This window comes from Heterodontus francisci, chromosome 3, assembly GCF_036365525.1.
Source record: "Heterodontus francisci isolate sHetFra1 chromosome 3, sHetFra1.hap1, whole genome shotgun sequence".
Classification (NCBI taxonomy): domain Eukaryota; kingdom Metazoa; phylum Chordata; class Chondrichthyes; order Heterodontiformes; family Heterodontidae; genus Heterodontus; species Heterodontus francisci.
Genome location: NC_090373.1, coordinates 160,353,672 through 160,366,875, shown reverse-complemented (window position 1 = coordinate 160,366,875; position 13,204 = coordinate 160,353,672). Strand labels below are relative to the sequence as shown.

At 46.3% G+C, this 13,204-nt stretch overlaps 1 protein-coding gene across 2 annotated transcripts in view; it reads right to left on the bottom strand.

Annotated features, from left to right (window-relative positions):
• Positions 1 to 11,612, bottom strand: part of afg1lb (AFG1 like ATPase b) — a 215,575-nt gene extending 203,963 nt beyond the window's left edge. For both annotated transcript variants that reach the window (XM_068027166.1, XM_068027167.1), the window contains exon 1: positions 11,493 to 11,612. In XM_068027166.1, coding sequence (XP_067883267.1) covers positions 11,493 to 11,607 — 115 coding nt within the window. In that variant the 5' untranslated portion in view covers positions 11,608 to 11,612. The remainder of the gene's footprint in view (positions 1 to 11,492) is intronic.
• Between the last annotated feature and the right edge of the window lie 1,592 nt (positions 11,613 to 13,204).

The following is a 13,204-nucleotide window of genomic DNA, read 5'->3' as shown; positions in this document are numbered from 1 at the left end:
GGCCTTCCTAACCACCTTATCTACCTGTGCTGCTGCCTTCAGTACACCAAGGTCCCTCTGACCCTCTGTACTTCCAAGGGTCCTACCATCCATTGTATATTCCCTTGCCTTGTTAATTCTCCCAAAATGCATCACCTCACACTTGTCAGGATTAAATTCCATTTGTCACTGCTCCACCCATCTTACCAGCCCATCTAAATCGTCCTGTAATCTAAGGCTTTCCTCCTCACTATTTACAACACCACCAATTTTCGTGTCCTCTGCGAACTTACTGATCGCACCTCCTATATTCACCTCTAAATCATTAATGTACACAAAAACAATAAGAGTCCCAACACCGATCCCTGCAGTACACCACAGGTCACAGGCTTCCACTCGCAAAAACAACTCTCGACCATTACCCTCTGCCTCCTGCCACTAAGCCAATTTTGGATCCAAATTGCTCTGGATCCCATGGGCTCTTACCTGCCTAATCAATCTCCCATGCAGGACCTCATCAAAAGCCTTACTGAAGTCCATGTAGACTACATCAACTGCTTTACCCTCATCTACATATCCAGTCACCGCCTCGAAAAATTCAATCAAGTTTGTTAGACACGATCTCCCCCTGACAAAGGAGTAGAAGGACTGCTGCATGGTCTCCAATGAATGAACAAAGCTTTTGATACAGTCAGGCAACTGAGTCTGTGGAAACAACTGTGCACATTGACTTGGGTGACAAACTCAAAATTGGCTAATTAACATGGGTAAATTGAACGTAGTAATCTTGTAATCCCTAATCTCAAAAGACCTGCCCATTAAGCAGACACCAGTGGTACACACATGCCCAGTAGCGCATTCACCTCGGAGTTAGAAGGTTGTGGGTTTAAGTCCCATTCCAGGACTTGAGCACAAAAATCAAGGCTGACACTCTAGTGCAGTACAGAGAGAGTGCTGCACAGTCAGAGATGCTTCTTTCGGGTAAGTCTGCCCTCTCAGGCAGGCATAAAAGATCCCAAGACACTATTACAAAAAAACAGGGGTGTTATCCCTGGTATCATGGCCAATACTTATCCCGAAATCAACATCATAAAAATAGGTTATCTGGTCATTATCACACGGTTGCTCATGGGAGCTTGCTGTGCACAAATTAGCTGCTGTGTTTCCTACCTTTAAAAAAAGCCACTCCAATTTAGAAGTACTTAATTGGCTACAAAAAGCTTTGGGTCATCCGGTGATCATGCGAGGAGCTACATAAATGCAGGTTGTTCTTTTCTGTTTTTAAATATCATCTTCTTCTTCTTTGGCCTCCTTGTCTCGGTAGACAATGGCTAAGCGCCTGGAGGTGGTCAGTGGTTTGAGGAGCAGCACCTGGAGTGGCTATAAAGGCCAATACTAGAGTGACAGACTCATCCACAGGTGCTGCAGAAAAAATTGGTTGTCGGGGCTGTTTCGCAGTTGGCTCTCCCCTTGCACTTCTGTCTTTATACCTGCCAACTGCTAAGTCTCTTCGACTCGCCACACTTTAGCCCCGCCTTTATGGCTGCCCGCCAGCTCTGGCGATCGCTGGCAACTGACTCCCACGACTTGTGATCAATGTTACAGGACTTCATGTCGCGTTTGCAGACGTCTTTAAAGCGGAGACATGGACGGCCGGTGGGTCTGAAAAATCTTGCATGGGTATGGGATGTGAGCATTGCTGGCAAAGCCAGCGTTTGTTGCCCATGCCTAATTGCCATGGAGAAGGTGGTGGTGAGCCGCCTTCTTGAAATACTGCAGTCCATCTGGTGGTAGGTGCAGTGCTATTAGGTAGGGAGTTTCAGGTTTTTGACCCAGTGACAGTGAAGGAACAGCGATATAGTTCCAAGTCAGGATGGTGTGGGACTTGGAGGAGAACGTGCAGGTGGTGGTGTACTCATGCGTGTGCCACCTTGTCCTTTAGGTGGTAGAGGTCACAGGTTTGGAAGATGCTATCGAAGGAGGCTTGGCGAGTTGCTGCAGTGCATCTTGTATATGGTACACACTGCTGCCACTGTGCACCTATGACAGAGGGAGTGAACTTTGAAGGTGGTGGTTGGCCTGCCATGGCCTGCCAATCAAGCAGGTTGCTTTGTCCTGGATGATGTTGAGCTTCTTGAGTGTTGTTGGAGCTGCACTCATCCAGGCAAGTGGGAAGTATTCCATCACACTCCTGACTTGCGCTTTCTAGATGGTGGACAGGCTTTGGGGAGTCGCGTACTTGCCACAGAATTCCCAGCCTCTGACCTGCTCTTGTAGGCACAGTACAGCTGGTCCGATTAAGTTTCTAGTCAATGGTAACTCCCAAGATGTTGATGTTGGGGGATTCATGGTATTGTGGTTGAATGTCAAGGGGAGATGGTTAGTTTCTCCCTTGTTGAAGATGTTCATTGCCTGGCCCTTGTGTTGTGACCTCAGTGAGACTGTTACATTAAAACCCAAGCTATGAGCTGTCCAGACCAATTTAAAGAAGTACATAAAATTTCACATTTTAAGACTTTTACTGTCACAGCTAAAAAAAAACCTTAATTAAACAGTAACATCCCAAGAATACTTGAAAATCAAGAGGTAAAAGGGAGGAAGGAACTTAAAACAATCACAATCACTAGGGAAAACTAATAGAATTAAAGGCTGACAAGTCCCCTGGAGCTGAAGGCCTGTACCCTACGGTCTTAAAAGAAGTGGCTGAAGAGATAGTAGATTTATTGGTTATAATCTTCCAAAATTCCCTATATGCTGGGAAGTTCCCAGCAGATTGGAAAAATCGCAAATGTAACACCTCTATTCAAGAAAGGAGGGAGACAGGAAGTCGGAAACTATAAACCAGTTAGCCTATTACTCATAGGGAAAGACACCATACTGCAATCAGGCAGAGCCAGCATGGTTTAGTGAAAGGGAAATCGTGTTTAACTAATTTATTAGAGTTTTTTGGGAAGTAACAAGCAAGGTGGATAAAGGGGAACCTGCAGATGTGGTGTACCTGGATTTCCAAAATGCATTCAATAAGGGGTCACATCAAAGGATACTACACAAAATTAGAGCCCATGGTGTAGGGGGTAACATATTAGCATGGATACAGGATTGGATAGCTAACAGGAAGCAGAGAGCAGGGATAAATGGGTCACTTTCGGGTTGGCAAGCCGTTATTAGTGGAGTGCCATAGCAATCAGTGCTGGGGCCTCAGCTATTTACAATCTATATCAATGACTTGGATGAAGAGACCAAATGTATGATTGCTAAATTTGCTGATGACACAAAGATAGGTAGGAAAGTAAGCTGTCAGGAAGACAAAGAATCTATAAACGGATTTAGATAGGTTAAGCGAGCAGGCAAAAATTTGGCAATTCGGAGTATAATGTGGGAAAATGTGAACTTCCCCATTTTGGCAGGAAGAATAGAAAAGCATTTTATTATTTGAATGCAGAGACACTGCAGAACTCTATAGTACAGAGGGATCTGGGTGTCCTGGTACATGAATCACAAAAAGTTAGTATGCAGGTACAGCAAGTGATTAGGAAGGCAAATGGAATGTTGGCGTACTGTGTACAGTTTTGGTCTCCTTACTTAAAAAAAAAGGATAGAATTGCATTAGAAGCAGTTCAAACAAGGTTCTCTCAACTATTCCTGGGATGAAGTGGTTATCTTATGAGGAAAGCTTGAGCAAGTTGGGCCTATACACATTGGAGTTTAGAAGAAAGAGAAGTGATCTTATTGAAACATATAAGATCCTGAGGGAACTTGACAGGGTGGATGCTGAAAGGATGTTTCCCCTTGTGGGGAAGTCTGGAACTAGGGGACGCAGTTTAAAACTGTGGGTCTCCCATTTAAGACCGAGATGAGAATTTTTTTCTCTGAGGGTCGTTCGTCTGTAGAATTCTCTTCCCTAGAGAGCAGTAGAGGCTGGCTCTTTGAATATATTCAAGGCTGAGTTAGATAGGTATTTGATCGATAAAGGAGCCAAGGGTTATGGAGCCAGACAGGAAAGTGGAGTTGAGGCCACAATCAGATCAGCCATGATCTTATTAAACGGCAAAGCATGCTCGAGGGGCCAAATGGCTTACTCCTGCTCCTAATTCTTGTGTACTTTGTAAGTAACTACTACTCTAAACTACAGAGAAAGGTATTTCCCTTTAACTTATTAAAAATACTTGAAAACACACCACATTTATACGTTACAGTGTCCTCACTGCTGCGATATATTTGCAGTTAAAAGTCCCAAACTCTTCCCAGTTGCAATGGTTTGGATCTCCCTGTCCTTCTTAAAATCAATGTCCTTGTCACTCACTTCTTCCGAGCTCTTTCAACCTGGCCATCCGTGAATAAAGCGATCTCTGGTGACCGCATTCATCTTTTTTCCTCCATGTTTTAGCAGCCTTTCACTGTATCAGTGTACTGAGAGAAGGTGTTTTCTCTCTCTCTCTCATCTGAGGCTGCCACTGATGGTCTTTGTCTTCTGGTCTTCCTTACAGCTTCCAGACTCTAAGTCTGTTGAATTTATCCATAACCAAAAGTCAATAGCCATTTGTCTTTTCCAATATGCAGAGTCCACAAATCTGGCCACAGTAGAACCAGCCAAGCCTTCCGTTGTTTCCAGATGTTAAAAATTTCAACTCGAATTTGCACCTTCAGAACCCCTAACTTCCTGTTTACGATCAGAGTGTCTGGGAGAGCGAAACCCATTATTCTTCAGGTCCTACCGCCTTGCCTTCTACTTTCAAAAGGGTCTATGATCTGGATTCCTTGTTCACATGTCAACCAGGAACTTGACTTGTCTCTCGGTAGAGTTGGTGTGAGGTAAAGGCCTGCTACCCGACCTGAACCCGACGACATGTGTCGGGTTTGGGTCGGATCGCACTTCTGGGTCTGGCATTCGGGCTTGGGTCAGGTCGGGCCGGATTGGACACACACTTTCACCACCTCAGGTAAGTGACTTTAATGTTAATTTACTTTTTGGACTTCAAAGGTGGTTTTGTTACAATTATTTTAAGCTTGTGCAGGTAAGGAACAAAGTGAAAATCGTATGGTAAGTTAACTGATGGTCGGGTCGGGCGCGGGATAAAAAATGGAAGGACCTCGGGTCGGGCTCGGGGTCCGATGGGGTTCTGTCAGGCTCGGGTCAGGTCTCATTTGCAGACCCGAGCAGGCTTTTAGTGTGAGGTCACATGTTTCCTCCGAATCCTTCTTACATCACATTAAAAATCAGTTTTTAAAAAACAAAGTATGACAAAGTCCAGCCTTCATAACACTTGTGTGGCGCATATGTTATTTGCCACTTATCACCCCAAGCCTAAATGTTGTCCAGGTCTTGTTGCATATGGACACGGACTGCTTCGGTATCTGAGGAGTTGTGAATGTATGATGTTCAGTACCAATCAGCAAACATCCCTACTTCTGACCTTACGATGGAGGGAAGATCATTGATGAAGCAGCTGAAGATGGTTGGGCCTAGGACACTACTCTGAAGAAATCCTGCAGTGATGTTCTGGAGCTGAGATGTTTGGCCTCCAACAACCACAACCATCTTCCTTTGTGCTAAGTATGATTCCTACCAGTGGAGAGTTTTCCCCCGATTCCCATTGACTTCAGTTTTCCTAGGGCACCTTGATGCCATGCTCAGTCAAATGCTGCCTTAATGTCAAGGGCAGTCACTCTCACATCTTGAGTTCAGCTGTTTTGTTCATGTTTGGACCAAGGCTGTAATAAGGTCAGGAGCCAAGTGGCCCTGGTGGAACCCAACCTGAGCCTTAGTGAGCAGGTTATTGCTGTTTAAGTGCTGTTTGATAGCACTGTTGAAGACACCTTCCATCACTTTGCTGATCGAGAGTAAACTGATGGGGCGGTAATTGGCCAGGTTGGATTTGTTCCTTTTTTTTGTGGACAGGATATACCTGGGCAATTTTCCATATCGTCGGGTAGATGCCAATGTTGTAGCTGTACTGGAACAGCTTGGCTAGGGGTGCAGCTAGTTCTGGAGCAAAATTCAGTACTACTGCCGGCATGTTGTCAGGGCCCATAGCCTTGGCTCTATCCCACGCCTTCAGCCATTTCTTGATATCACGTGGAGTGAATCAAATTGGCTGAAGATTGGCATCTATGGGTATCTCAGGAGGAGGCCGAGATGGATCATCCACTCGGCACTTCTGGCTGATGATTACAAATGCTTCAGCCTTGTCTTTTGCACCCCCATCATTGAGGTTGGGGTTGTTTGTGGAGCCTCCTACTCCAGTTAGTTGTTTAATTTTCCAGCACCATTCAAGACTGGGTGTGGCAGGACTGCATAATTTTGATCTGATCCGTTGGTTTTGGAATCTCTTAGCTCGGTCTATCAAATGCTGCTTTCGCTGTTTAGCATGCATGTTGTCCTTTGTTGTAACTTTGCCAGGTTGGCACCTCATTTTTAGGTTTGCCTAGTGCTGCTCCTGACATGCTGCCCTGCACTCCTCATTGAGCCAGGGTTGATCCCCTGGCTTGATGGTAATGGCACAGTGAGGAATATGTCAAGCCATGAGGTTACAGATTGTGGTTGAATGCAATTCTGCTGCTGCTGATAGCCCACAGTGCCTCATGGATGCCCAGTTTTGAGCTGCCAGATCAGTTCTGAATCTATCCCATTTAGCATGGTGGAAGTGCCACGAACATCATGGGACAGGACGTCAGAAATGTTCCATTCATCAATATCGGCAACCACGCTCTGGAAGTGGTTCAAGAGTTCGCCTACCTAGGCTCAACTATCACCAGTAACCTGTCTCTCGATGCAGAAATCAACAAGCACATGGGAAAGGTGTCCGCTGCTATGTCCAGACTGGCCAAGAGGGTGTGGGAAAATGGCGCACTGACACGGCACACAAAAGTCCGAGTGCTTCAAGCCTGTGTCCTCAGTATCTTTCTCTACAGCAGCGAGGCCTGGACAACGTACGTCAGCCAAGAGCGACGTCTCAACTCATTCTATCTTCGCTGTCTCCGGAGAATCCTTGGCATCAGCTGGCAGGACCGTGTCTCCAATGCAGAAGTCCTCGAGGTGGCCCACATCCCCAGCATATACACCCTAGTGAGCCAGCGGCACTTGAGATGGCTTGGCCATGTGAGCCGCATGGAAGATGGCAGGATCCCCAAGGACGCATTGTACGGCGAGCTCGTCACTGGTATCAGACCCACTATGTCTCTGCTTTAAAGACGTCTGCAAACATGACATGAAGTCCTGTGACATTGACCATAAGTCATGGGAGTCAGTTGCCAGTGATCGCCAGAGCTGGTGGTCAGCCAAAAATGCGGAGCTAAAGAGTGGCGAGTCGAAGAGACTTAGCCGTTGGCAGGAAAAAAGACAGAAACGCAAGGAGAGAGCCAACTGTGTAACAGCCCCAACAACCCATTTTATCTGCAGCGCCTGTAGAAGAGTCTGTCACTCTAGAATTGGCCTTAATAGCCACTCCAGGTACTGCTCCACAAACCACTGACCACCTCTAGGTGCCTGCCCATTGTCTCTCGAGACAAGGAGGCCAAAGAAAAAAGAAAGTGCCACACAACATGATGGATGATACCCTCAGTCTGAAGACAGGGCTTCATCTCCACAAGTCCTGTGCGATGGTCATGTCTATCAATACTATGATGGACAGATGCATTTGCGACAGGGCGATATGTGAGGGCAAGGTCAGGTAGGTATCTTCCTCGTGTTGGTTCCCTCACCACCTGCTGCAGGCCCAGTCTGGCAGATATGTCCTTCAGGACTCGGCAAGCAGCGGTGCTGTCAAGCCACTATTGATGATGGGCATTGAGGTCCCCACCCAGATTACATTCTGTGCCCTTGCTACCCTATGTGCTTCTTCCAAATGTTCAACATGGAGGAGTATTGATTCATCAACTGAGGGAGCGCGGTAGGTGATAATCAGCAGGAGGTGTCTTTGCCCATGTTTGACCTGATGCCATGAGATTTCATGAGGTCCTGAGTCAATGTTGACAACTCCCAGGGCAACTCCCTCATGATTGTTTACCACTTTGCCGCTGCCTCTGGTGGGTCTGTCCAGTCAGTAGGAAAGGACATACCAAGGGATGGTGATGGCGGAGCTGGAACATTGGTTGCAAGATATAATTCAGTGAGTATGACTATGTCAGGTTGTTGCTTGACTAGTGTGGGACAGCTCTCCCAATTTTAGCACATGTCCCCATATGTTAGTAAGGAAGACTTTGCAGGGTCAACTGGGCAGGGTGTGGTGCTGTCATTGTCCAGGTCAATGCCTGATGTGCCATCCAGTTTTATTCTTTTTCGACTTTTCTATCGCAGTTTGGTACAACTAAGTGGCAGTTAAGAGGGCAGTTAAGAGTCACATGTAAGCCAGACCGGGTAAGGACAGTAGATTTCCTTCCCTGAAGGGCATTACGGAACCAGATGGGTTTTTATGACAATCTGGTAGGTTCATGGTCACCATTACTGGAACTAGCATTTAATTCCAGATTTGTAATGAACTGAATTTAAATTCTACCAGCTGCCATGGTGCGATTTGAAGTTGTGTCCCAGAGCATTAGTCAGGGCCTCTGGATTACAAATCCAGTAACCTTAGAAACCTTCGTAACCTTAGAAAATTCTAGAGTCCATTATCAAAGATTTTATCGCAGAGCACTTGGAGAACAGTGGTAGAATCGGACAGAGTCAGCATGGATTTACGAAGGGGAAATCATGCTTGACAAATCTACTAGAATTCTTCAAGGACGTAACTAGTAGAGTTGATGAGGGACAGCCAGTGGATGTGGTTTATTTGGACTTTCAGAAGGCTTTCAACAAAGTCCCACATAAGAGATTAGCGTGTAAAATTAAAGTGCATGGGATTGGGGGGTAGTGTATTGCGATGGATAGAAAATTGGTTGGCGGACAGGAAAGTGTAGGAATAAACGGGTCTTTTTCCAAATGGCAGGCAGTGACTAGTGGGTACCGCAGGGATCGGTGCTAAGACCCCAGCTATTCACAATATATATTAATGATTTAGATGAGGGAATTAATTGTAGTATCTACAAATTTGCAGATGACACAACACTGGGTGGGAGGGCGAGTTGTGAGGAGGATGCAGAGAGGCTTCAGGGTGATTTGGACAAGTTGAGTGAGTGGGCTAATGCATGGCAGATGCAGTATAATGTGGATAAATGTGACGTTATCCACTTTGGTAGCAAAAACAGGGAGGCAGATTATCTGAACGGCTATAAACTGAGGGGAATATGCAATGAGACCTGGGTGTTCTCGTACACCAGTCGCTGAAGGTAAGCATGCAGGGGCAACAGGCGGTAAAAAAGGCAAGTGGTATGTTGGTCTTCATAGCGAGAGGATTCGAGCACAGGAGCAGGGATGTCTTGCTGCAAATATACAGGGCCTTGGTGAGGCCACACCTGGAATATAGTTTGCAGTTTTGGTCTTCTTATCTGAGGAAGGATGTTCTTGCTATAAAGGGAGTGCAGCAAAGGTTTACCAGACTGATTCCTGGGATGGCGGGACTGACGTATGAGAGATTGAGTCGGTTAGGATTATATTCGCTGGAGTTCAGAAGAGTGAGGGGGGATCTCATAGAAACCTATAAAATTCTAACAGGACTTGACAGTGTAGTAGATACAGGAAGGATGTTCCCGATGGTGGGGGAGTCCAGAACCAGGGGTCATAGTCTAAGGATACAGGGCAAACCTTTCAAGACTGAGATGAGGAGAAATTTCTTCACCCAGAGAGTGGTGAGCCTGTGGAATTCGCTACTACAGAAAGCAGTTGAGGCCAAAACATTGTATGTTTTCAAGAAGTAGTTAGATATAGCTCTTGGGGCGTAAGGGATCAAAGGATATTGGGGGAAAGCAGGAACAGGTTACTGAGTTGGATGATCAGCCATGATCTTAATGAATGGCGGAGCAGGCTCGAAGGGCCGAATGGCCTACTTCTGCTCCTATTTTCTATGTTTCCATGTTACGCTCTAATACTACACATGACCAGACAGCAAGAAAAGATCTTGAATTAACATAGTATGTTTTATGACCTCATGTGATCTATAAGTGCTTTACAGCCAATGAAGTAATTTTGAAACGTATTCACTATTGTAATGTAGGAAGACAATATTATTCAAACCATCAAGCCTACTCCTTCCAAATTCCATGCATAAATATCTCAATATTGGACACCTGCTCCTCCATAATCCCGGTATACTTTCTAACCCCGATATGAATCAAACAGGTCCAATAAATACTTTGCTGCTACAACTTGCATTTATATAGCTCCTTTAATGTAGTGAAACATCCCAAGACACGTCACACTAGCTTTAGCAGACAAAACCTGGCACTAAGCTACATAAGGAGCTTCTTAAAGGAGGTAAGTAAGGCAGAGGGGTTTAGGGAGGCAAATCTAGTGCTGGGGTCTTGACAGCCGTAGGCATGGACACCAATGGTGGAGTGAAGGGAAATCAGGGATGCACAAGAGGCCAGAATTGGAGGAGTGCAGAGTTATAGGAGAAAGTTACAGAAATAAGGAAGGGCAAGGCCATGGAGGGATTTAAGCACAAGGATGAGAATTTTAAACTTGAGCCATCAATCTCCTTTCTCAACGACTACCTTTTTAAAAGCATTCCAGAAATAACTAAGTTTTCCAAGTCATAGAACCACAGAAAAGTTACGGCACAGAAAGAGGCTATTCAGCCCATCGCGTCTGCGCCGTCTGAAAAAACTAGCCACCCAATCTCATCCCATCTTCCAGCACCCAGTCTATCGCCCTGCAGGTTACATCACTTCAGGTGCAGTCAGTTGATACCGTTTTAAAATAAAGGAACTGAATCAATATCTGTACTTCCACTGTGCATTATACAAACATCAAAATTACTGGGCAGCTACCCCAAAAATCAGGAATGTGGTCATCCAACTGTGACATATATTGCAAACCCATTTAAACACATGAGAATACCATCCACTAAAAAGCTCCATCCTTAAAGCAAGGTGAAGGAGTCAGTCCGAATTAAGTGTCAGCTCCTCCTTCCACAGCCCAGTGCCACCAGAGTTTATAACATAAACACTCGGCTCGGTCTTCCTGTCCATTTGTCTGTCTGTTTGTCTATCGATCAGCCTGTCTATCTCGTGTGTCTGTCTGCGTCTATCTATCTGTGTCTGCCTGTCTGTCTATCTGTGCTTACCTGTGTCTATCTGCCTGTCTATGTGTCTACCTGTCTGTCTATGTGTCTACCTGTCTGTGTCTACCTGTCTGTCTGTGTCTACCTGTCTGTCTGTGTCTACCTGTCTGTCTGTGTCTACCTGTCTGTCTATCAATCTGTATCTCCCTGTCTGTCCATCTGCCTATCTATCAATCTGTGTCTACCTGTCTGTCTATGTGTCTGTGTCTGTGTATCTACCTGTTTGTCTCCCCGGGGTTAAAGCCGCCGAGTTACGGCCGCTCCCGGTCTTTCTCCACCCGGACCGATACGAACTGATCGAAGACACCGAACCTAACGCACAAGGCTGAACCAATAAACTTCAACCACCTTCCTCACCTTTGAAAGAGCCCCGGGTTGTCAGCCACAACTTGTGCTTTAACCGACGGTTTTGAGCATTTAAAAAGCCCATGAAACGGCTGAACATAATCAAGGGCGTCCTGGAAGCCGCCATCTTGCACCCGTCAACAAGCATCAACTTTATTAGTTGAGTGTGTGCGCGTGTGTTGAGAATGGAGGAAGCTGCTGCTGTCTTTTTTTTTATTCATTCATGGGATGTGGGCATCAGTGGCCAGGCCAGCATTTATTGCCCATCGCTTATTGCCTTTGAGAAGGTGGTGGTGAGCTGCCTTCTTGAACCACTGCAGTCCATTTGGGGTAGGTATACCCACAGTGCTGTTAGGAAGGGAGTTCCAGGATTTTGACCCAGCGACAGTGAGGGAACGGCGATATAGTTCCAAGTCAGGATGGTGTGTGTCTTGGAGGGGAACTTGCATGGTGGTGTTCCCATGTATTTGCTGCCCTTGTCCTTCTAGTTGGTAGAGGTCGCGGGTTTGGAAGGTGCTGTCAAAGGAGCCTTGGTGAATTGCTGCAGTGCATCTTGTAGATGGTACACACTGCTGCCACTGTGCGTCGGTGGTGGAGGGAGTGAATGTTTGTAGATGGGGTGCCAATCAAGCGGGCTGCTTTGTCCTGGATGATGTCGAGCTTCTTGAGTGTTGTTGGAGCTGCACCCATACTGGCAAGTGGAGAATATTCCATCACACTACTGACGTGCCTTGTATATGGTGGACAGGCTTTGGGGAGTCAGGAGGTGAGTTACTTGCCGCAGGATTCCTAGCCTCTGACCTGCTCTTGTAGTCACGGTGTTTATATGGCTACTCCAGTTCAGTTTCTGGTCAATGGTCGTCCCTAGAATGTTGATAGTGGGGGATTCAGCGATGGTAATGCCATTGAACGTCAAGGGGAGATGGTTAGATTCTCTCTTGTTGGAGATGGTCATTGCCTGGCACTTGTGTGGTGCGAATGTTACTTGCCACTTATCAGCCCAAGCCTGGATATTGTCCAAGTCTTGCTGCATTTCTACACGGATTGCTTCTGTATCTGAGGAGTCATGAATGGTGCTGAACGTTGTGCAATCATCAGCAAACAACCTCACTTCTGACCTTATGATTGAAGGAAGGTCATTGATGAAGCAGCTGAAGATGGTTGGGCCTGCAGGAACTCCTGCAGTGATGTCCTGGAGCAGAGGTGATTGACCTCCAATAATCACAACCATCTTCCTTTGCGCTAGGTCTGACTCCAGCCAGCAGAGGGTTTTCCCCCTGATTCCCATTGACCTCAGTTTTGCGAGGGCTTCTTGATGCCAGACTCGGTCAAATGCTGCCTTGATGTCAAGGGCAGTCACTCTCACCTCACCTCTTGAGTTCAGCTCTTTTGTCCATGTTTGAACCAAGGCTGCAATGAGGTCAGGAGCTGAGTGGCCCTGGCGGAACCCAAACTGAGTGTCACTGAGCAGGTTATTGCTAAGCAAGTGCCGCTTCATGGCACTGTTGATGACACCTTCCATCACTTTACTGACGATTGAGAGTAGGCTGATGGGGCAGTAATTGGCGGGTTGGATTTGTCCTGCTTTTTGTGTACAGAACATACCTGGGCAATTTTCCACATTGCTGGATAGATGCCAATGTTGTAGCTGTACTGGAACAGCTTGGCTAGAGGTGCGGCAAGTTCTGGAGCACAGGTCTTCAGCACCTGTTGACATGTTCTCA